Source organism: Amphiprion ocellaris, chromosome 7, assembly GCF_022539595.1.
Source record: "Amphiprion ocellaris isolate individual 3 ecotype Okinawa chromosome 7, ASM2253959v1, whole genome shotgun sequence".
Classification (NCBI taxonomy): domain Eukaryota; kingdom Metazoa; phylum Chordata; class Actinopteri; family Pomacentridae; genus Amphiprion; species Amphiprion ocellaris.
In genome coordinates this window covers 9,903,999-9,929,084 of record NC_072772.1, presented here as the reverse complement: position 1 = coordinate 9,929,084, position 25,086 = coordinate 9,903,999, and the positions used below count along the sequence as shown (strand labels likewise).

The 25,086-nt window shown below is 38.3% G+C and overlaps 1 protein-coding gene across 5 annotated transcripts in view; it reads left to right on the top strand.

The window, feature by feature from the left end:
• LOC111572654 (cytoplasmic dynein 2 heavy chain 1) overlaps positions 1 to 25,086 on the top strand; it is a 146,128-nt gene that overhangs the window by 17,488 nt on the left and 103,554 nt on the right. For 4 of the 5 annotated variants that reach the window (XR_008602311.1, XM_055012354.1, XM_055012356.1 and 1 more), the window contains exons 29-55: positions 697 to 770; positions 1,013 to 1,162; positions 2,299 to 2,431; positions 2,537 to 2,654; positions 2,806 to 2,918; positions 3,747 to 3,860; positions 4,110 to 4,260; positions 7,897 to 8,102; positions 9,119 to 9,301; positions 9,459 to 9,641; positions 9,946 to 10,169; positions 10,521 to 10,636; positions 14,165 to 14,364; positions 14,560 to 14,691; positions 14,895 to 15,027; positions 15,277 to 15,484; positions 15,590 to 15,719; positions 16,102 to 16,257; positions 16,464 to 16,723; positions 17,788 to 18,034; positions 18,216 to 18,367; positions 18,488 to 18,632; positions 19,396 to 19,498; positions 22,199 to 22,363; positions 23,418 to 23,542; positions 24,043 to 24,291; positions 24,472 to 24,580. Coding sequence is in view for 4 of the 5 variants with exons in the window: in XM_055012354.1 (XP_054868329.1) it covers positions 697 to 770; positions 1,013 to 1,162; positions 2,299 to 2,431; positions 2,537 to 2,654; positions 2,806 to 2,918; positions 3,747 to 3,860; positions 4,110 to 4,260; positions 7,897 to 8,102; positions 9,119 to 9,301; positions 9,459 to 9,641; positions 9,946 to 10,169; positions 10,521 to 10,636; positions 14,165 to 14,364; positions 14,560 to 14,691; positions 14,895 to 15,027; positions 15,277 to 15,484; positions 15,590 to 15,719; positions 16,102 to 16,257; positions 16,464 to 16,723; positions 17,788 to 18,034; positions 18,216 to 18,367; positions 18,488 to 18,632; positions 19,396 to 19,498; positions 22,199 to 22,363; positions 23,418 to 23,542; positions 24,043 to 24,291; positions 24,472 to 24,580 (4,279 nt within the window). In the remaining variant the exon portion in view is untranslated. The remainder of the gene's footprint in view (positions 1 to 696; positions 771 to 1,012; positions 1,163 to 2,298; positions 2,432 to 2,536; positions 2,655 to 2,805; positions 2,919 to 3,746; positions 3,861 to 4,109; positions 4,261 to 7,896; positions 8,103 to 9,118; positions 9,302 to 9,458; positions 9,642 to 9,945; positions 10,170 to 10,520; positions 10,637 to 14,164; positions 14,365 to 14,559; positions 14,692 to 14,894; positions 15,028 to 15,276; positions 15,485 to 15,589; positions 15,720 to 16,101; positions 16,258 to 16,463; positions 16,724 to 17,787; positions 18,035 to 18,215; positions 18,368 to 18,487; positions 18,633 to 19,395; positions 19,499 to 22,198; positions 22,364 to 23,417; positions 23,543 to 24,042; positions 24,292 to 24,471; positions 24,581 to 25,086) is intronic. The other variant, XM_055012355.1, reaches the window with a different exon arrangement.

Here is a 25,086-nt window from a genome sequence, read left to right as displayed (position 1 = left end):
TGTGCCTTTGTGAGAAATTTCAGTTTTAATTTCAGTCATCATTCATACCTGGCTACGATACAGCTGACATTTAATATATATAACATATCATGGTCCCTCATTACCTCATTGACTAATTAGTGTAATCTCTGCACCAAACCCACAAACACACAGACATACTCCAAGATTGCCTGATGTAATGAAAATAAAAAAGTAAATTAAAGAGAGTGATAATACAAATACACATAATAGACGGATTACTCAAAGTTTTAATGTAATTGACTGTGCAATGTGCCTTGCATTTACATATAAAGTTGTCTCTAAGTCTGTACTGTTGCTGCCACTAATAATGCTGTGAGCTAAAAGGCTGTTTTTTTTATTCTGCACTGTGCAGTTTATTTAATACAGATAGTATCTAAATTGGAAGTCTGCATGTTCAGCAGTGTTTTTTTAAGCAGTTAATTATTTGTCAAGGCTCCTTAAGTTGTTGATGTCACTACTGACATATTCAGAATTTGCCCAGGTTTGATTATTTTTGGTAAGTAGTGCTTTATACTGGTGCGTAAAAGGAGCTGGCCTCTAGTGATGACTTGATAGGGTAACATGGAGGCACGAAAATGTCTTCAGGAAAATGCATACCATACCAAGCTGGTGTCATTAAATGAAATCTTAAGGAATAGCAAACATTGCTTTTATCACCACTCTCTGCCCATCCAGGTGGGAGATAACCGCTGTCTGCTGCAGTCTCTGAAGGACTCTCCCTACTACCGCAGCTTCCAGGACAAGGTCAGGTCAAAGGCTTCAATCTGTGAATACACTTTAAAACTTTAAGTGCTTCATCTAAATTTTTGGATAAGGCAACTCATCTCATTTTCTGTTTAATAAAGACATAGAAAGTGTTAACCTAAAACAATGGCTTTAGTCTTATATTAATACATGTTTTTTTGTACTTCATCTCTATATAAATGTCTAGTCCTTAATGAAGCTACACCAACCAATGCTGTTATATTTACTCCATGTTTATCCAGGTCAGTCTGTGGGAGGTTCGTCTGTCAGACTTAGATGAGTACCTGCTCAGTCTGAATGCTATCCAGAGGCGCTGGGTTTATCTAGAGCCTATATTTGGACGAGGAGCATTGCCCCGAGAGGAGGCCCGCTTCAAACGGGTTGATGAAGACTTCAGGTACTCTTTCTGTGTGTACATAGTGTACATCCTGACATACTGATCAGAGAGCTTTTGCTCAGTATTGCAAAATTGTGTGTCAGGTAAAAGCAAGTCAAAAATATATCTGGTAAATTTGTACAAGTGCAAGAGTACCTCCTACGCTCATACATTCCTTGTCTGAAATATAGCACTGCCAGCTGGATGTGAATATAAACACATTAAATTAAATCTTGAAGTTGGCATTAAACCCTCAGTCATTGTTTCTGTCCATATTGGCTGCAAAATACTATATCTATATCCTGTATGAGAATATTTTTTTTCTCTTTTTTCTTGCATGTATGTTGTGATGCACTATTCCTTTTTTTAAACCTCAGCAACAGCTGACACCTTGGGACACTTTGAGGGGATTTTTTTCAAACTTGACAGAAATGTTTACTTGGACTCGAGGATTGAATTGATTAGGAATTTGTAGTCAAAGTTTAAGCTCACTGTGACCTATCAAAAACACACTTTTGGTCACTTCTGAAAAATCCATACGCTAATATGACTAATATGTCTAATAGAATGAAAGCTCAAAGCTCTTTTCTGGCCATTGGATGGCCACTGGATGTCCACTGGACGTTGTAACTCATGAATAGAAAGGGTGATTGGCACCATGTTTCACATTTAGTCAGATACTGAATTGGTGACACTAATAGTGTGGCCATATTAAAATTGTGATGAGAGTATAAATCTTCTGTGGTGCTGGATTGAAGATGTGTGTAAAGCATTCACATTTGAGAATTTGTAGTAGCAATATCCATCTTTATAGCATCGTCTACTATCATAGTTACAACTTTGTGTTCTATGAGAATCACTCTTAATGACCAAACATGTCAGCACATACAATGAAGTTACTCTTCTGTTTGATGACCTTACACACCTCATAGTTTTCACTGTGCATATTAGACGAGTCTGGACGGACATGGATGTAAACTGCAACTTCTTAATTCCAGTTTTCTGTTTATATTTCAAAATTATACTGGCTGACAATCAATAAACTTGGGTGGCATATCTTTTGCTAGGAGTAATAGACAAATAGAAATGATATTTTTTTAAAGAAACTGCTGTATTTTATTCACAATAACAAAACATTTTCTCTGTATGTGTAACAGGACAATAATGTCAGACATCCAGAGGGATAACAGAGTTGTTTCTCTGAGCTCAAGGGCTGGAATCAGAAGCTCCCTGGTCACCATACTGGATCAGCTGCAGCGCTGCCAAAAATCCCTGAATGAGTTTCTGGAGGTATACAAACATACGTTTATGTTCGAAAAGACGTGTAATCCTTTTTACATGAGTTGCACTTGTCACAGCTTCTTTATTTAATGTGTTTGCGTTTGGTTATTGCAGGAGAAGCGTTCTGCTTTTCCGCGGTTCTATTTCATAGGAGATGATGACCTTTTAGAGATTCTAGGACAGGCAACCAATCCAGCTGTCATCCAGTCACACCTCAAGAAACTCTTTGCAGGTCAGTGACCACTATTGTATTATGCTCTATTCTTTATTCTGTTTCATTTTCCCCTGTTAAGTCCCTTTTCTCCTCTCTTACTTTTATTACTTGTTTTATCACATATTGTGTGGGACAGTAGAGATAATCTGCATGTGTTTGATCTGTGCAGGCATCCACAGTGTTGTGTTTGATGAACAGTGCCAGCACATTGTTGCAATGTGTTCTCTGGAAGGAGAAAAAGTGCCACTAAGAAACCTTGTGCGAATTTCCAGCCTCGTGGAGGTAAAACTCTCATTGAGTTCTGTGGGTTTTGCATGTATATATGCTGTATATTCTGTGTTGTATGTATGTTTGAGTGGACATTTGGATCCAGTATGCGTTTGTTGTTACGTGTGGCTGGCTGCTGCCTCTCTCCTTGCTCTCTCTGATCTCCCTCCTCCCTTTACCTGTGCAACTGCAGCACACCTGAGTGCTGTTAGCACTTAGGGAGGAGGAGGTTATTTAGGGAGGCAGGAGAGAGCAGCAGTCAGAGCAGAGATTTGAGCACTGCAAAGCCACATGTCCTCCTGGACAAACGCATGAGGGGTTTTGTTTATAAACTTTTCTTTTGTGATTAACATTGAATTCTTTTCATTTCGGGTACTTGGTTCATTCCCTCCCCATGCATGTGTAGATTGCTGGGTTTTGTTGTTTTAGTTTGGCTGTAGTTGCTGGTAGTCCTGTTTTCACTGTTGTTCTTTTGTAGCAGTTAGTTGAGGTTAGGCAGTTTAGTACGGGGCGGTGACTGGTCTGAGAGCCCATTGCGGGGTTAGCCGTGTTCACCACCCCTCATTTGTTTCTTTTGGCCAGCAGCTACAGCCCTGTTACTTTCACCATTATTCCTACCTTGGTTAGTTGAGTTATTTGTAAATAAAGTTGGGTTTTCCCCTTTCGCACCTTACCCGCCGTGTCTGTCCAGTTCATATGTTGCCGGTCTCTTTGTTTGAGCCTTGTTAATTTTAAAGAGGCCATAATATTTGTTGAAAGCAGACATAATATATTAATTTCAGTTTTATGCATTTTCTTAATTTTTACCTCTGTGGCTGTGCATGCACTTTTTCATTTTTCTAGGCGTGGCTAAGTGAGTTGTCTGCGGAAATGAAGGAGACTCTGAAACATCTGCTGTATGAATGCTTGTCAGCAGGGAGGAAGGGGGCCGTGGACCCCTCTCGTTATCCGTCACAGGTGTACTCTCACTTTGCTATCTAGCAAATTGTGTTTGAAGACACAGTTGTAGCTGTTATAAGTTGTGGAGTTATTTGTCTTACTTACAATGGTGCTTTGCTCAAGTTGAGGTCCTAGACCATATATGTCAGTAATTCATTGTTTTCTCAGTCTTAGTGAATACAGTGTGACCCATTAACGTGACTCCTAACAACTCTTAACTGAATTGGAATGGACAGAAGTGTCTGAACAATTTCTTTTCCACTGTAGATTCTCTGTCTGGCTGAGCAAATCCAGTTTACTGAAGATGTGGAAAGAGCTCTAAAAGAGCAAAATTTACAGCAGCTGGAGATAGAGCTTAATGGCAAACTGGAACACTACACCACAGTGGACACCAGCTCTGATGACCACCCTAACACAGGTAGAGTCTGTGTGTGTGTGTATACATTCTGTGTCCGTTCAGACTGATTTTACAGTCTTCCAGAACTGCACGCGTACCGTTGCAATGTCACAGACTTTTAAATTACTTTGGTTACATTAAACAAATGCTGCAGACAACCTGTAACAGTCTGTCCATTCCAGGAAGGAAAACTACTGAAGATAAGACACAATTTTCTATCAATAGCAGCAATTTATAAACATAGTTTTCTTGGAAACTATTAATAAAATAGAAATCAAATGACTTTTTATTAACTCAAAGCTCCACAGTTACTGGGATAAATGTTAAATTTATTGACATCTATGACCAGCTAATGTACTCACTTGAAAGAGATACATTTTTAGCTATTAGCTTTTTCTTTGTCTCCTCTTTTCAACAGTATCTATGCAATGATTAGGTGGAATCACGCATATTAAAGATTACCACATATTTTTTCAGGTTAAAAGTTTTTATCTTATGTAGTTCTGTATGTACCAAATATTGTGGCAACAAAAGAAAAAGTACATTTCTGTTGACAAATTCAATGATTAGTATAAGAAAGTGCTGCCATTAAAATATGCATCATGTTTATTCTGAGTAGGCAACTGCATGCTGATGTGTTAGCCATAGCAATTTGTATATTATCTGATGATATATTAGGCATGGGTGGCTGTTAGCTATATTTGAAGTTGTTATGACCCCTAGTGGCCATAAATAAATATTTATATACATTTATATATATATATATATATATATATATATATATATATATATATATATATATATATATATATATATATATATATATATATATATATATATATATATATATATATATATATATATATATATATATTGAAAAGTGCACTGTTGACATGTACAAATTCCACACTTGATAAATAGTTAATGATGGTGGGATTGGTATAAACAAGTCACACCAATGTTGGGTACTGTATTACCTTATGCAACTGATGATATCTACACTCTTGTTTAAGTACATACACTGCATCTTCACCTCATGCAGAAATAATTTTTCTGTACTCCCATGATTATACTCTGATTATAATCTGGGATCTCATTCAACTTCAACATGATAAAACAACTGATATTAGACTAGTTAGACCCCACCAGTCTGTGCACTCTCTTTTTTTTTTTCTAGATCAGGAGGTTAAATGTTCAAACATATTTGCTGCACACTAAATGAGTGATTTTGTTCTTCTCCTTTTGGCCCATTAATTTCTGCAACAGATTTTTTGTTCCTTCCTTGCCTCTTTTGGTTTCTCATCACATTCTTAACAATATTGTCCTCTCTGAGACTGTTCTTATAAACAATTGCTACTTGACACTTGCACTCCGTTCCACTATCAGACTTCCTCTTGTGTTGCTAATGATTGCATGCTGACTGAATCTTGGGTTGTTACTTAGGACTGAGAGATTAATGCCAAATGACTGCACTTTTGTGAATCTCTTCATCACCACGGAGACACAAGAGGCTGCAGAGGGGCATACCCTTTAAAACTGTAGATGCTGTCAGGCTAATTTAATGGCCTGGGACTGAATATATTTCTACATAAAGAATGAGAGCTAAGGTTTCCCAGAGAACTTAAATTTGCCAGAAGAATTTAAAATTTAAATAAAGCTTTCTTATTCATGCATGAGATGAAAAGCTCCTCCATAGCCTTAGTAGTGACATCATTTCATGGGACATTGCTGCCAAATGCTGCACATTTTATGTCATGTAAAAATGCATATGTGTAAGCATTGCTTCCTGTTTTACAACAACTTACTGGGGACATATTTTACAGCAAGTCTGCCAGATTTGACTTTAGACTTTTTGACATAGTTGTAGAATAACAGACATTTTAGCATGAGACTATTATGTGTTTATAGATAATGGTTAATTTTGTGACTGTCTAGCATGAACGACTCTGCCATTCATACTTGAAATAGTACGGTCATTTCCACGATAGCATCCCATTAAATTACTGGCGTTCTTATAACAAACAGGTAGTTGATGAGGTTCTAGAGTGGTAGAACTGATTAAAACAGATAAAGTAATGGCAAAAAGGATAATCTAATTACCCAGTCTACACAAATGGGCCATAAACCTGGAGGGGAGTAAGGAACTTTTTGTCGTTTGGCACAGAGACAACACACGGTGTCATACATTTGGCAAGGTTTGTTGCATTTGTTTGCTTCTGGCGTAGGCAGACATCACTAATGCATTCCTACAGACAATACAGTTACAGCAGCTACCTAGGTAATAGCATTTAAACTATAAGAGATGGACATAGAAAAGCAAACCATCGAAAAAATTTGTGATTCAAAGATCTAAGCCTAAAATTTCTGTATAGAAAGTACATTTAGTTGAGTGTAGTCCAACCAAATTTTTGGGGTTGTTTTATATATGAGACATTAGACAGCAAATGAAGGGTTTGGAAGCAGAGTGGTCTCACCCACTTTCTATAGGTTTTGAGAAAAATGGGTCAGAGTTTTGTTTTCAAGAATGGTCTAACATTCGAAGCGCCGCAGTAATGCTATATTTGGGTTGTGGGTTAGACCACTCTGCTTCTAATCTCCTTAAGTGTACAAGCATGTATGTATGTATACAAGGATAGATCCTAAACATTTTAGTTAGGAAGTTGTTGTGACAAAGAAATGCACTTCAGGGAGGCATTTTTTTTTGTCTTGTTTCTGTCAAACAGTAAACTTCATGCATCATCATTTTATATTTATTACTTGTTTATTTTCTTTGTTATGTTTTGTTTAGCTGTGACACTGTTCATGTGATATTTTAGAGGGTATAAAATAACTAGGACCTCTGGAGAAGTTAGCAACTATGATGCTGTTTCTGATTTTGACTTATCAGAATATCTGTATAGCTATATTCATACCTTCATAGTTTCCCTTTCTAAGTAGTTGTTTCTGTTGCAAAATATAGCAACCTCATTCTCTCAAAAAGTTCTCCTGAGATGGTGGGTTTGCTTACACAGTGAGTGGTCCTATTTGTTCTTGTCACCCGTTGATCTTGGGTTTTTACTTTGAACATTTCTTCTAACTGTTAACAAGAGCTGCTCTATTGTTGCAAAATAACAGCTGTTGCCATTTTGTCTGCTTATAACAAATGTCTCCCATCTATTGTTAGCAAAACAGAATGAAAAACTGCCTGGCAGAGTTTTTACAGACCTGGGTTTTACGTCAGTCCCTAAACATAAAATACATTGGTATTTGCAAAAGTATAATTGATTGAAATATTGTTAGGGCGAGGGGTGAACCTGAGCAGAGAGCACACAGAGGAGACGGGACTGGATCAAAGACGGATTTATCATTCGATGGTGATTCTGGATAGATGGATAGATAGATGGATAGAGAGAGGGAGAGAGGCCCTGACAAATATATAGATTTAAGTATGCAAGTTTTTGCACTGAACCAGCTAGACTATAGAGATGCTGCACTGCATGCAGTAAATGTTTTGTGTTTACTCCTGTGAGTAGCTATCTTTTTAACTTTTTAAAACATTTTTTGACATTTTTTTTTTGGTTTGTTGTATATTACACTGACAGAAGTTGCCAAATTTTGTAATTTGTTGAACTTTTCAGATTCTTCCATTCTAATTTTTATGCATGTCTCCCTGTATAGAGTCCAGCATCCTGCAGCTGAAGCTGAAGGCCTTGATCCTGGATATTATCCATAACATCAGTGTAGTGAAGCACCTTAACCAGGCAGGAGTTACCAGTACTGATGCCTGGGCCTGGAAGAAGCAGCTTCGTTTCTACATGGGACCAGACAAATGCTGCCACATCCACATGGTGGATGCACATTTCAACTATACTTATGAATACCAGGTGTGTTGGAAAGCTGAGTTGGATAAACTTCTTTTTTGGAGGAAGTCGATAGGAAAGGAAATTGATAGGGAAGGAAGGAAGTAAGCAACATACATTTTATGTGTCATGTTTAATTGGATTAAAATAGATTTTTACTTGAAAAATAACTATGAATATAAATGAACAGCCCCACTGGATCAATTAATTTTTTGTAAATTGATGTTAATTACTGAGACAGATTCCACTTGTAGGCCTTATTATTTCATGAAGTAGGATGTATGTAGTTTAGATTTTTCTTGTGGCAGTTCATCCACAGATACATATTGGAAGTACTTAAAAATACACAGTCTATTTTGTCAAGAAACATAAAATACAATTAGACATTGTACACACCATAGTTACTTGTAGTATGACAGTACCACACAAGGTAGTATTAGGCATCCATACATTTACTTAACCCAAACCATATTAATAATTACATTATAGATAATTGTATATCTGAGCCTCACAGTGAGACAGGAAACAAGAAGAGAGTTCTGCTTTGATATACATGTTGTGTACCTTTTAAAGCATTTCTACTGATGCTATCTTATGCCCTAAAAGTAGAAAATTTAAATGGTACAGGACTTGACTGCTGTGAAAAATTGCTACCTTGTTATTCATTCAGAGTGTCACAAAAACATTTTTATCTGCCAGGAATATGTTTGAACGGCTTCTTTTGCCTTTTGGGGGCACTGTTTATGCAGAGATGAGGATCACAGATGATGCCCTGCTGTGTTTTCCCTCTGCAGTTCTCTGCAAACACACACTAGGCTCAGTCTATCTCTTTTTTTTCTCTTTTGCCTGTCCTTCATTTGTTTTTCATTTCTTTCCTTCTTCATCCATTGTCTGCCTGTTTGCTTTTATACTCTGCTGGGTTCCCTGAACCTTGATTGTGCCCCTCCACCTATATCTTTACTTCTGTCTGGCCATCGTCACTTTCCTCTCCTGTCTTTATCTCTTACTTCCTTGTCTATCTTACCCCTTGTGTCTCCCAGGGGAATGCAGCTAAGCTGGTACACACTCCACTGACTGATAAGTGCTACCTGACTCTGACCCAGGCCATGAAGATGGGCCTTGGGGGGAACCCATATGGGCCAGCTGGTACAGGCAAGACTGAGTCGGTCAAAGCCTTAGGGGGGCTGTTTGGACGCCAGGTGCTGGTGTTCAACTGTGATGAGGTATGAAGGTGCTTCTTGTGATAATGGGAATGATTTAACATCTAAAGCTTTAAACATTTAATCTAAATCTGGACACTATTTTGGTGGAAATGCCAATACCATACTGGTTAGTAATTGATACACGACAAGATCTTTTTTTGTTATTTATTGTTTCCAGGGTATTGATGTGAAGTCAATGGGCCGGATCTTTGTGGGGCTGGTAAAGTGTGGAGCGTGGGGCTGCTTTGATGAGTTCAATCGTTTAGAAGAAGCAGTACTATCTGCAGTTTCTATGCAGATTCAGGCCATTCAAGACTCCCTAAAACATCACAAGAACACATGTGAACTGCTGGGAAAAGAGGTCAGAAAATAAAAATAGACAAACGCATTAATGTTTTTGGCATAAAGCACTCATGCCAAAAACCAATTCCTTGCTCTCGGTCTTTTTGCATGTCTACTTCAATTAGTAAGTCTTTCTGTTTACTTCACTGACTTGTGACACAGTGCATCCTTAAGTCAAATCGGTATGTCAGTAAATCAGTCCTCCTTTGAAGGAGTATTGGTTAGGTCATTAATCAGCAAGCAATCAATCAAACTATATTTATGACAATTTGTAACACATTTATTACTGATAATAACTTTTCCTTCTTTTTATCATCCTCCAGGTGGAACTGGACCCAAACTCTGGAGTGTTCATCACATTGAACCCAGCAGGGAAAGGTTATGGAGGTAGACAGAAACTTCCAGACAACCTTAAGCAGCTGTTCAGACCTGTGGCCATGAGCAGGCCAGACAATGAACTCATTGCTGAAGTCATCCTTTACTCTGAGGGCTTCAAAAATGGAGAAATGCTGGGGCGTAAACTGGTTGCAATCTTCAACCTGGCCAGGTACAAGATTTGAGCTGAAATCTTTGATTTTGATTACCGTAAGACATTTATTGCAATGTTTATCAATTTTTCAGCAGGATATTCAGTAGAGTTTGTATGTGACAGGTGTCACCAGTGTATTTTTTGTGTGGTTCCCAAAGTGATCTTTGTTGTGTCTGAAATTGAATCATGCAAGCATTCTGTGTTTGAATTCATTAGAAATTTCCTATAATGCCACTACTGCCTGTTGTAGCCTATTGATTTTGTGGATAAATTATCCGCTACCTCCCAACCCTTAGTGCTACACTAGTGCTAGAGTCAACTGAGGGTGTGTGGATATGTGTGAAAATGTGCCTTTATTTGTCTGTCCAGGGAGCTGTTGACTCCCCAGCAGCACTATGATTGGGGTTTGCGTGCTCTGAAGACGGTGCTGAAGGCCTGTGGCAGTATCCTGCAGCAACAGAGGAGGAGTCATGACAAGGACGAGAGTAAGACCCCCTCTGGCTATTTTTTTTTATTTTCACCTACAATATTTCAGTGAGGCAGTTTTTCCTTTTCCAATATGAGGCTTGACAAGAAAGTTAGGAGAAAGTGGGTGCATCTTTGGCCATTACCTTGAGTCACATTCTTTGCTGCCAGCGGAACAAAGTATGCAATCTCATATACTCGTTTGGTGCAAGCATTTATTATAGAGGTTGCATTTGACAGATGTTACTAATGAAGAGCACCAGGATTTACTGAGTGAAAAACACTGCATCGTGTTGATGTATGCAGTCCTGTGCTATTGAGGGCTGAGAAAAGGCATGCTTTCAATCTAACCAAAGACAACACCAGATGATTTGCCTGATGATTTCTTCCTTTTTGAAGTTGAAGATGTGCCAATCGGTGAAATCATTCAACATGGACTATGGGTGAAAATGAAAACTGAAGAGAGAACTACACAGAATCTGATAAATTGCCTCAAGTCACTTGAGTCCACATTGATTGAGACTACAAGTTTGAAAATGATGGGTTGTCAAGTTTGAAAGAAGTAGCTGCATTGCATCTGTGCTTAAGGCCAGCACCTCAAGGCTGCATTCACTGCTACTACAGGGACACATCCAAAACTTCAACCAAACTATTGGCACTTTACTTGTTGTTTACTTGGTGCCAGGTGCTGACAAGGAAGAAGAGTATACAGTATAAAAATTATGTTTTGATTTTAATAACTTTATTGAACTGCCTAACGTGAGTCCAAGAATGTAATGAGTATGTTATGTTAAAGCAGTGGACTTTTCTTTACTGTATGTTCCTAGCCCTCCCAAGACAAATTTAAATGATTGGGCCACAGAGGCTATAGTGTAGTTTGGCACAATGCATCATTTTTAGATATTAGCCTAGTCCTACAGTTGGCATACTGTATATTTCAAAGCATATATCAACAAGCATCCTACACAATTTAGAGAATGCATCTGTAGATGCATTTTATAGTGCTGGCAAAATTTTTGAAGAGGGTTGCTGGACATTAGGATAATGAACTTTAAATAATAATTCAACATTCAACAGTGTTACATAACACACTTTATGGATTGTGAGTCTTTTTTGTGCCAGTAACAATGGAAAACTACATTGTTGGGTCGACTAAGAATTTATTTATCGAAAAAACTGTATGGTGCCAAAGTAAATTCCATGAAGTGACATGTGCACAAACAAGGGAATAAATAGACATTTTACATTCAACATTCTATGAAATTAAAAGTATCTTTGGGTAGATGATAAAAACATTTGTACATGTAATATTGTAAGTAAACTTTTATAAACACATCAGCCCAAATGTCTAAAATCTAGATTAAAATATGAGTACTATTTATGTAGCCTGCTGCTACATAAATACACAAACAAATACCATGATCAGAAATGCAGGAACATTCACTTACCACAGGACATGAACCTTTAGATCCATCAAAAGGAATTATTTCAAAAACTAAATTATTCAATCAGTTATGCAATTTAGATTGTGTGTTTTTTAGACAACTGATTCTTGGAGTTGTAACAGCTTACTCAATAGATCATAAATAGATATACCACGAAAGCAGAATAAACATACACTACCATTCAGAAGTTTGGGGTCACTCAGGCAATTTCACATTTTCCACGAAAACTCACACCTTTATTCATGTGCTAACATAACCGTACAAGGGTTTTCTAATCATCAATTAGCCTTTCAACACCATTAGCTAACACAATGTAGCATTAGAACACAGGAGTGATGGTTGCTGGAAATGTTCCTCTGTACCCCAATGGAGATATTCCTAGACTGTATTTCTGATTCATTTAATGTTATCTTCATTGAAAAAAAATGCTTTTCTTTCAAAAATTAGGACATTTATGAGTGACCCCAAACTTTTAAACGATAATGTAACTGTCAAATAGTATATTACGCTGCAACAGCCAATAGCTGATTGAAGCGAATCAACATATAATTTTTTTGTCAGTTGCTTTTCCCTATTCATTATTTAACAATCAGAAGAGTGGCTGTTCTACATTTATGTATCTTACAACTTCTCTGAGGTGTATGGTTTGAATAATAAGTTAGAGGAAATCAAAAATCTATCACTGCTTGTGGTTTTTGGAACATCTTTAGACCAGTGTGTTTTGGTTGTGGCTTTCATCAAGGTCCTCCACATGAGGCCACAAGCACAACCTGCAGGAGTTATGACCTCTTCAGATTTTTTCTTTTTCTATGCACTTTGGAAGCAGAAATTCTGCCAGAAATCCTTAATCACTGTCTTGTGATTCCACAAAAAAAAGAAAAAATCAATTAAATCAATTTAAAAACTTACTTTTTGGCTATTTGGTCAAAGTATGTCTAAAATGTGTCCCTTTAGAAATGCTGAAACTGCTGTACTGATCATAGTCTTTAGACCTGCGAGACAGAAAATCATTGGACTGATAAAAAGGATTAGAGGACAGGTTGATACTAAAAAACTGACTGGTTTAGAGATACTTATCCTCTACCCAGCAGGATCATGCTGCAAAATGTTTTGTTAATCTGTTCCTCTCTGCATGATTATCTGTTGAATGCAGTTTGATAAACACTATGGATCAGTATACTTAAACATCAAAAGGCTCTATTGACCAGAACTTTCTGTATACACCTGCTGCCCTCTAAATCTTGTAATACACAATGCCATCATTTGACATTTAGCCCAAATGCTTCCCTAAAAAACTTTTCTTCCCATGGGTTTTTTTCCTCTTCTGCCTGTACTTTTGTCCTTCTCCATTCTCTCATTTGCAAGCACTTTGCCAAAGTTCTGTTGTTTACCTCTTCAGTACCTCTTCTACACCTCCTTCTCCCTCCTTCTGACCTCTTGTTAGCTCTCTCTAATACATGTCTGTCAATGTTGCTCTCGTCCCACTCGCTGCCCTGTTTCTCACCCCCTTCTCCCTTTGATGTGTCTGCTTTTCAATACTTCAATACTTTTCGTTTTACTCTCTGCCTTTTCTTGATTTTGTTCCTCTCTCTCTCTTTCAAATTCTTCTGTTCCACCACCCACCCTTTATCTGTCCAACACACGCACAGACCACATACACCTCCTGTCTCTTGATGAGTCCCCAAGGTTTTCTTGTGTTTGTCTCTTTTTCTTTTCTTGTGTTTGTCTGGCCAAGTGTTCCTCTCTGCTGTGGAAAAAAAAAAGCAAAACACATTTGTGCCTGCAGGGAAGGCCAGCATCTTTGGAAAAGAGAACAAATGTATTGACAAACTCTTAAATCATAACAGGCTTTGGTAATTAGCACATTTTTAACAGGGGACCCGTGCAAGAGCAAAGCAGTAATGACTAGACAGGTTAACTTTCATAACCTTTTCTTTTATTGTTCTCCATCAAGCCTGTATAGTATTATTTCTTTGATTATATTTCTGCATATTCTTTTTCACCAATATAAAGCTTTTATCATTTTTTTTTTGTCCTTTTTGAAATCATTTTACAGGATTTTAAAACCTTTTGTCTTTTTCAATCTCTTTCATCTAACTTCAGTTCAGGAGAGCAGTTTGGTTGTGCAGGCTTTGAGACTGAACACCATGTCCAAGCTGACGTTTGCCGATAGCTCTCGGTTTGATGCTTTGGTCAAGGACGTGTTCTCTGGCGTTAGCTTCACTGATGTGGAAGACCAGATACTAATGCACGCATTGGAGCAAGTCTACAAGGAGGCACAACTTGAACTTATACCCAGCCAGGTGTGTATATGAAGACATCTGTCTTTTATTGACTGAACATACACATAATACAGTCACAATACACGTCCTAAACAAGTATTTGGCCAGTGTTTGTAATACCTACATAGGGCAAGAAAGATTGGTGAAAAAATAATAATTAAAAAAAAACAAAAAAAATAAAAAACAATTCAATATATGAATCACTAACTGTTGCAGCTGAAAAAGGCACTGGAGCTGAATGAACAGCTGAGACAACGCATGGGTGTAGTCATCGTAGGGCCAAGTGGAGCAGGCAAATCTACACTGTGGAGGATGCTAAGGGCTGCTCTCAGCAAGACAGGCAAAGTGGTGAGTAGAGACACAAAGTCCCATTCCCTATTTGTTACCTAATTTAATACCAAACATTTTAAATGTATTTAAAATGTTGGACTTGGATTCCCATGCTATTTGGCATATAGATGAGTATGGGAAAACATTATTTGAAAGATTACAGATCATCTTTCCCAGACTTGAGTGTCTTGCTAATGCTGTACTGTACTATGTTTTTGTAGGTGAAACAGTACACAATGAATCCTAAGGCCATGCCCAGACAACAGCTGTTGGGACATATAGACATGGACACCAGAGAATGGGCTGATGGCGTCCTTACACACAGTGCCAGGACTGTTGTCAGAGAACCACAGGGTAAGAGGGATAAAGAAACTGATGGTCTGTCTTGCTTAGCCAGACTTTTCACAACTAGGATGGGGTTTTGGCCACATTATTGCCCACTTTAGCTTGATTATTTTTCTTATTTTTTTTTGCACCGCACCCAGTACACTCTTCAAGGACTGGACAAAGTTAGCTTGAAGTTGTCTACATTTATTGCTCTCTACACTGTGGTTAATGTACTGTATGCATCTTTAGTGTACAATGTATTTTTCTATTTTCTAGAGGTGAACTCCTGGATTGTTTGTGATGGCGATATTGACCCAGAGTGGATTGAGAGTCTGAACTCTGTGCTTGATGACAATCGGCTGTTAACCATGCCTAGCGGAGAACGCATCCAGTTTGGACCCAATGTCAACTTCTTGTTTGAGACTCACGACCTCAGCTGTGCTTCACCTGCCACCATTTCCCGCATGGGCATGATTTTTCTAAGGTTAGTTACCATACAAATACAAAGTTTCAAGTACCTATTTGTTCCATTGTTCTCATGGCCTCCCTGTTGTTCTACCTCTCTTCACTTAATTATTTATATTTCAAGTGATGAGGACATTGATGTGGGTGCCTTGGTGCAATCCTGGTTAAGGGGTCAGTCAGAAGAGTGTCGCAGTAACCTAGAAAACTGGCTTGGAGACTACTTCCAAAGATCCCTGGACTGGGTCCTCAAACAGGTAGCATTTCCTCCCATACTAAATCTACAGGCTGTCCTCCAAGCACTCAGTTTTCTTGTGTTGAATTGCCTGGGTGCTGAAACAGTGCTGTCATAATTTTACATGCGTTGAACAACCTACAGCAGTCTTTGTTCTGAGATATAGAACTCTCTGAATTATATCCACTTATCCCGACCAGTGTTTATTGTGATTGATTTCAGAGCCAGTATTATATAAGTGAGATACATTCACAGAAATCACTTTTGACAAATCCAGTTATCATATCCTGTTGACTTAAATAATGCTTACATACTGGGTTTCTTTTCAATCTGTGTATTCCACACTATTCGTAGATTTTTGTTTCGGATTTGTTTATCCACTTTTTCTTTTCTCCTGACTTCAGAATGACTTTGTGGTCGAAACTAGTCTGGTGGGCACAGTGTTCAATTGTCTGTCACACCTCAGTGCTGTGACAGAGAGAGGCCAGTTCATTGTTGGTCTTCTTCGAGGCATGGGGGGAAACCTCAACCTCAAAACACGACAAGAATTTGCCAAGGAGGTGAGGATCTCTGCGTTTTTGTGTGGTCAGAAGGTGACTCTAATAACCTCTTAATTTCAGGAATTAAATTTTATTGATGTTACAACTTCCAAAATTCATTACAGTAAGTCTTCTTAATTGTATCTTATAGAAGTGCAAGGATGGGTGATTTTTAAAGTAAGATATTGGTTATTTGATGTATGCCTTTTTTATTTTTATTTCTGTAGTTGCTGAGCTGGGCCAGGGAAACTCCACCAGACATCAGAAAACCACTTGACACCTACTATGACTCGGACAGTGGCCATCTAGCAGCCTATATGTTCCAGCGTCCTGAGAGTCTAATTCTGGAACAGTTATGTCATACACACAAACTACCGGTTATTGAGACTCCAGGCATGCAACGAGGTCTGCATTGCTTCTCTCCATGGCTCACAGCTCAGCACAGGCAGCCCTTCATGGTGGTAGGGCCAGAAGGTTGCGGAAAGGGGTAATTACGTATGCAGTACAAATGCATGCATACACAGAACACAAACATTTGCATAATCACAAACAGAGGAGGCCTTTGCCCAGACATATGCAGTTTTATGTATATAGGTACACTGTGCATATACAAGCATATAAGTAATGTTTAGATCCAAACTCCAAAATATATACTTCTTCAAAATTGTTAAAACTTGGTCATGATTAGTGTTGCCATGCTTGCTAAGCTACTATTACATTACTTTACATTAACTTAATTCAGCAGCTTTGCTGTGATTGTTTAAGATTTATTTTTAGCAATTGACAATCCGTGTAACTGTGTAAAGAATTTACAAGGGCACTATCCTACACCAACTTCATGTTAGTCTTCTTGTAGAAGCAGGGCTCGTGAGGTCATATTGGGAGAGTGTTCATTATGTATTGTGAGACTCAAATGTAGAGACTCAAAGTGACACGGTCAGCACTGAAATCAAAGCAGCTTTTATTCCAGACATGACCTTTCTTGTAAAGGCACTGACAACTCAGAATAGGAATCAGATCTGTGGGTGCACATGTGTGTGTGGTAAGTGCTACGCAGAGTCGTTGCCTCAGAAGTAATTGTGTCCCTCCCCAGGGGTTTGAAGAACAAGGGTCCCTCACTTTGCCTTTGACACTCCAGTTGAGTCTCCCTCAGTCTTGCCTTTTCTCATCCCCTTGCCCTGCCTCACTTTGCCTGAAAGGTCACTGTTCCTGCGAGTCAGTGGGTTTGTTGGCTTATTCTTCTGATGAAAGAACATGTAATTAACTTACACACACATTTACTGGAATGTGTGTACATACACACACCGTATTTCCTTTGCAATTATTTCTTTTCTCTGTTTGCACCCTCAAAAAATGTCTTACTTTGCCTTTGGGCCTTTTCTGACAAACATTGCATTTAAGATCCCAGAGGGCCCTTTTGTAAAATAAACATTTTTTCTTCTTATCTTTTCTTGCTGTCCTGACACCATCCTAAACATGTTGGAAAATTAGCTGTGTAAAAGTGAAAGCATTTATACATTTGGCTTTTTCTATATATTGTTTTCTTTGCAGTATGCTCTTGCGCTATGCCTTCTCTCGGCTGCGTTCCACCCAAGTTGCTGTGGTTCACTGCAGTGCCCAGACCTCATCTCGCCATGTCCTACAGAAGCTTAGCCAGACATGCCTGTTACTCAGCTCCAACACTGGCCGAGTGTTCAGACCCAAGGACTGTGAGAACCTGGTCCTTTACTTAAAAGACATCAACTTACCCAAACCGGACAAATGGGGGACCAGCAACCTCATTGCCTTCCTGCAACAGGTAGAGGGGATGTAAACACAGTAGGGCAGATAGCTAAGCAAACAAATAATTGGTAGCGGTGTAAAAAGTACAATTTTGAAGGCTCAAACTATAGCATATCAGCAAAATCCACTGCACCTGGAGTGATTCTAACTTTAAAACCTTTAGAAACGGAGATATCTCTTTCTTACCGTTTCTTCAGGTGTTGACATATAAGGGATTCTATGATGAAAATCTAGAGTGGGTGAGCCTTGAGAACATTCAGGTGGTGGCCTCCATGTCAACAGGGAGTGCTGTTGGAAGCCATTCACTCACTACTCGCTTCTCATCTATCGTACGCATCTGTACCATAGAGTAAGTACAGAGTAGCAAGCACCAAATACCATATATCATCTGTACTTCTATATTTCACTGGTCTCTATAACCATGATCCCCCCTGTATTTCTTTCTTACTGTTTCTCTGACTGCCTTTAGCTATCCAGACAGGGAACAGCTGCAGACCATCTACTCAGCTTACCTACAGCCAGTACTCCAGCATAGCCTGGGCAGCGAGGAAGGCTGGGCCAGCACTGGGAAAACACACCAGCTGGCTGGGTCTCTCGTCCAGCTCTATGAACAGGTATTGAATTTGATGGGGTGTTCATTCATGATTATATCTGTATTTGTAACACCATATTCTTGCCTGAGATACTGAATGCATAAAAAAGACATTAGAGACTCTAATTTGAATTTGAGTAATTCCACATTAAAATCCAATCTTGTTTCCCAGCAGAGGGAGAGCACACACATTATGACTGATGGTCACAATCAGGAAGAAACCTCTACTGCCCAAGCCCTTGTTTGCTTTAAAAATAAATATCCCTTTGGATTCAAGGGTACTGGTTGACTTTCTAGCAGTGTTTTCAAAAGCATCAGCTTTTTACATAATCAATGCAAGTTATCCAAAAGAACAAGTATATTATAGTTACATGAGTTATGCAACAGAACTTTATGCATAGCAAACTCAGGCACTCAGGAATTAGCTGATGAATGTTGCAATTTTGTTTATAAACCATAGTAGTAGTAACTGGATGCACATTTGTCCACACTTAGGGGGAAGAAATTTTTGTTTGTCAGTATTATATAAACTGCAATATACCACTGGATTATAAAGACTTAAAACAGAACCTGTACCCATGTGATAACTATTGAAAAGTCTGAGTGAAGTAGTGTGAGTGAATTGTTTTATGCCATTTGGCAGGGAATTGTACATTACAAACAGGAATTATAGATTGGGTAGAAATATTTCTGAAATGTGTTTTTGGTGATGAGGTCGTCCGATTAAAATATATCCTGTAGTTATGTATGTTTTCACCTTTGTGCGTTTGTTTCTGTTCTCTTAGGTGAAAGCCAAATTTACAGTGGATCACCACAGCCACTACCTGTTTACCCCCTGCATTCTCACAGAATGGGTCCTCAGCTTACTGCGATATGACCTCACTGCAGGTAACCAAAGTTAGATGCAAGAATGTACACATATGAATGCACTTTTTTGTGCACTGTTTTAATGAGGATGAGACTGATCCAGTAACCAAAGAGTTAACTGTCTATAAGTTGGGCAATACGTAATATCCATAAGCCTTGTTTACTTTGGTGATGCGGGAACCCTCAAGCATCAGACCCATGGTCTCTAAAGGGCTTTGACTCACATTTGTAGAGGCACTGCTGTATATAAATAAAAACAGAAAGGTGCATAGAATCACTTGTTTTTTTTTCTACTAATTAGTAGAAAAAGTAGTCCTTGTGTAGAAACATTTTGCTGAGTAACATAAAGCATTAATAATAAAAAATCAAAGAACCAGGTGGCTGAATTTGTCAATATTCTTTCAGCTCAGAGCTACCGTTTCCAACTTTCGTATTTTTCTTCATCTGTCGTTCTTTCTAACTCCTCTCTTTCCCCAATTCCTCTCTGTCACTCGTCTCTCTTCCTCTTTTATCATTCTCTCCCTTTGCTGTCCTTTCATCTCTCCCTCTGTCACTCTTTCTCTCCTTCTGCAATGTGTTCCTGCTGTGATAGTGCGTCAAATCATTTATTTTAATTAAACACGTCAGCAGACAAACTTCTCCTTTCGTGTGCTCATCATTTTTATTAACTTACTCTTACTTTTTCCCTCCTCTTCTCCTCTTGCTGCTTACCTTATTTTTGGTATGTAAACACCTTCTCTCTTTTTATTTTTTCTGGGACTGTGTTGATGTATGTGCATTTGGGGAGTTTAAGTGTGCATGTGATCACATAAATATTACATTTACAAACTTCATAACTTCCATAACTTTCAACTTTAATGGAGGTGCCGCTAACTTAGAATTTGTACTAAACACCAAATGTGATTGTGCATGATTTCTGTAAATGTTGTGTATAATGGATGCCAGCCTTTATTTTTGCAGAGAGGTTTACTTTATGGTTATTAGAGCTGATTGATACATAGGTATTTATACTGAATACTTATGCAGATACTACTGTATCATTATCAGCACATATATTGGCCAAAAACTATAAAGACAAGATATCTTAGAGATGGTGTTGCCATTACACATATTTTTTTTCAACTCTTGTACACATTTCTTTGTATTATCATTATTAATATTACAGCAATAACCGCAAACTGTACAGAGTACCAAATACAACTGTCGCACTCTACAAAGAAGTGATTCTCAATCCTTAATCCTTAACTTTCCCATAGGAACCAACCCTGATAATTTCATGTTGTTCTATACATTCCAGGAGAAAGCCAGCATATTTAATGTTTTTTCCCCTGGGGAGTAATATTTGTAAAATATTGTGACAGGGTAGGCCATATTGACTTTGGTTTTTACACATGTATGTGCACACATACAAAGCAACCAGCCTAAGCTAATGGGGAAATGTGTGAATATACAGAGATAGACATTTCTCAGCTGTATACAGAGGACAGTGGTGTATGTGATTTTCACAGAAATGCATAAAATGTAAAGCACAACTCTATACATTATCTAGCTTTTGGTGGTGGTCAGGTGCATTCATAGTGAGCAGATTACCATAATCCAATAAAAACAAAAAAATGACATAATCAAGAGCTTTCTTGCTTTGATGGAGAAACCAGATTTATTCTTAAAAATTAACTTTAAGATTCAGCTTGGAAGCAATGTCTCCAATGTGTGATTTCAACAACAAATTCTGATTCATAATTATACCTAAATAATTATGTTTTGACCGTGTCAGTTTCATCTTCTTGATAAATTGGGATTTTATAAAGATTACTTGAATTGTAATCTTCTCTACAGTAATTCTGACATTCTTCTTATACGATAGATGTTTCTTATATAGATTATTTATGTTTGTATGTATTCATTGTATTTACCATGCCGTAATCAACAAATATTAACTTTTGTGATGTATCAGTATTATAGCTTTCATCAGTAATATCGGTGCCTGTCTAAGCACTCCAGAATCAGCTAGGATTTATTGTCCTTATTTACTGTGGTAGTAAAGTCACTACTGAAGTGGAGTTTGGGCAAGGACAGCCATAGGCATAAAAAGTAGCTTGACAGTTTAGCATGGCAACTTGGCACTTGACATGTTTTTTTTATTTTCCTTAGTGGCTTTTAAAATTTAATATGCCAGGAAAACCCCAGAGTGTGAACCGTGTCTCTGTTTGACTTCTTCTTCTGCACTTTCAATATAATGTGACAGACACAGTTGAAACCAGTGGCCTATGAGGCCACAATCTGTCCCTCTAGCGCTCTCTTTTTAGTGAGCAGCACTCTGCTGTTTCTTGGGGGAATTTAGTACATTTAGCCTGACCCTGCAAGGGGCTTTTATTATGCCTAATCCTGATGAAAAACAGCCTTTGGACTCTTGTTCAGTCCTGAGTCATTGTGTAAATGTGTTGCTTGTGTCTCTCCTTTATGAAGCTTAAACAACTATGACAGGTCTGAACAGACTGGAAGATGCTCATTGTATGTGCAGTATTATAAGATTCAGATTTAGTGAAATTTGGTATCAAGGATATTTTAAATTGGCCGTGCTAAATGTTACGTAATGGTTTTGATCAGGCAAAAATCTAAAAAACCACCAAATCTTATTGTGTGTATGAATGTGTGCAGACCTTCTCACATTTTGTTGGGTATTTATCTAAATATGTGTCTGTTTAAATTTTTCCCATTTAGCTCAATCTAATGTGACAGACAGCGTGTTGGAGGTGGTAGCATATGAGGCCAGGAGGCTATTCAGAGACCGGCTAGTGTCCTCAAAAGACCTTCACACCTTTGATAACATCCTCTCCTCCATCATACGAGGGGACTGGGGCTCTGACGCTCTGGATAACATGACTGGTATGAGATAGCTCCAATCTTGCTGCTAATGCATGAGCCCAACATTAGGGCAAAGTAAAGAAATGATTTCACTATAGATGAAGCAGCCCATGTCAGCATTTACAGACTTGCACTCATGCCTGAACGAAGGAAGTATTTGATTATTTTTAGACCTTCTTTGACAACTCTGCATATGGCATTATGTGTATCATTTTTTTTTCTGCTAAACGTTGGCTTTAGTCTAAACTGGCTGTAGTCTAAACCAACATCACGTTGAAAATTGTTTCTTTTTTCCGGTTGGTTTGACTGCTGTAAATCACTTATATTGTAAACAAACTGTGCTTAATAATGTTTGCCATCCTCTGATCAAGACTAATATCACCCACAGGGCATGACATTTGGATTCTTTGCCAGTTATAGTAGGTGTGAGAAGTTGGCTACTGCTGATAGAATGTATAACTGGGCACAGCAGGCAAGAATCCAATGCTGCACTTACCCTGTAATTCCTAGTGTGAGATACATAAGAGTCAAGAATAGAGGCTCATAGTAGAATGATATATAGCGCTGTCTACGCTATGTAGGAGGCCCCATTTAGATCATAAGAGCAAGGAGAGTAAAAGGTAAATACAGATTCTGCTCTTGCATATACAGTAAATATGCACACTGTTGTAGTACTACTAATATGTGCTATGTTTGGTAATGGTTTTCACAACAGCACCAGGAATGACTGGCAAATGGTGAACCATAGCCAGTATTGTTAATGCAAAATGATACTGGAGACTAGAATAAAAACATGCAAAGATGTCTGGCTGAGCCAACGAGAGGTAGAATGATCAAAAGCGAGTCCTGTCTGCTGAATGAATACAATGACATCTGTAAGCAGTCAGCAAACACAGTCTGGGAATATTAATAATATTGCACACACACCTTTTTGTCATTTACATATACAAGTGATTGCACTTTGCAATGCTCATATTTTTGCGTAGTTTGTCATACTTTTGTAGACAGCCTTCATAATTTGATATAAATGCATTTGGGTATGTTACTAATAGTCTGTAAATTTTCCCGTCCGTAGACGGTTTCTATGTGACATGGGGAGCCTCTGAAGGTGCAGTAATGGCTCCAGGGCTGTCTCTTCCTCCTCATGGTAAACAACTGGGACGTCTGGATTCTGCTGACCTAAAACAGGTTATACATAAGGTATGCAGTGAGGAACTGCTGCTTGGTGTTTTCAGGCTTGTTGGATTAATTGTACACATATGTGTTTGCATACAATAGAAGAGTAACTAAGTTTATTTCCCTTTGTTCTGCTTAACTACAATACTGAAATGCTGCTTTTAAATTAATAAATCATTAATATGATGCATTTTTCATATAATAACATTCTGAAACAGACTAATTTACATAATGAGAACTATTGCGTTTAATGTTTTGCTCAAGTTTTTACTTAAGTAACATAAAAGAAAAAATCAGAATATGTGATATTTGTTTGTAATGATGATGTGTTGTGGATTGTAAAGGTTGTGGTTTTGCATCTTTGCCACAATAATTTAAAGACTTCTTCCATCTGCTGCTACTTATTCTTTGTGTCCCATTCTTGTGTTTCTTTGCCTTTCCTTTCTACATTCATTTCATTCTGTTTATTGGAGTGTCTACTGTTTACCTCCTCACCTGTGTGTTCAACCCTTTTCTTCCTCTAGGGAGTAGTGCTGTACAGTCGTGATAACAGAGAGCTGGATCTTCTCCTGTTCTGGGAAGTTTGTGACTTTGTATCCCGGGTGGATCGGGTCCTGAGCCGACCTGGTGGTTCTCTGCTCCTGGCGGGGCGAAGTGGAGTGGGTCGTCACACAGCCACATGCCTGGTGTCACACATGCATGGATTTACATTGTTCACTCCTAAAATCTCTCGTGGTTATACGCTTAAGCATTTCAGCAATGATCTAAAGACGGTAAGATTTTATCAGTTTAACTTGTTCCCTATTAACAATCTTATGGAGCTTATAGTGTATTTTTCACATTGAAATTGATTAAACAGAATGATGAATGCTATAGGAAATTTGCTGTCAGTGTACCTGTGGTGTGTTCAGATATGTAATTAATGCTTATGTGTGTACGTATCGTATGCTTAGGTGATGCAGCTGGCAGGTCTGGAGGGCCAGCAGGTGGTTCTGCTGTTAGAGGACTATCAGTTTGTCCATCCGGCTTTCTTAGAGATGGTGAACAGCCTCTTGTCATCAGGTATGTATTGTGTACATGTGTTTTCCCTTATTAACATTTTGATGAGAACACATTTGACTTTGTGGACCTCAAGGTTTTACAATTAGTTTTTAGAGTTAAGGTTGAAAAGGTTATATCACGTTAATAAAAGCAGTATTTTTTTTACAGCAGCATCAACTGAAATATAAAAATGACAAGTTGTGGTGTTACTTGAGGTTATGCGCTGCAGTATTTCTTGGCTGAGCACACTGATGCTGTGGAGTCAAGACTCCAGCAAGCTTTATAGGTGCTGGTTAAAGGAGTTAGGTGATATTGGTGTTTGGTCTGTCTGTTGGCAACATTACTTGAAAATGGAATAACAGATTTACATGAGATTTTCAGGGAAGGTCAGAAATGACAAAAGGACCAATTGATTAGATTTTGGCAGTGATGCGGTTTATAGTCTGGATCCACGATTTCTGTATCATTGATAATGGCACAGACTCTCTATGACTAAAACCATGACAGCAAATGAACACTACATGAGC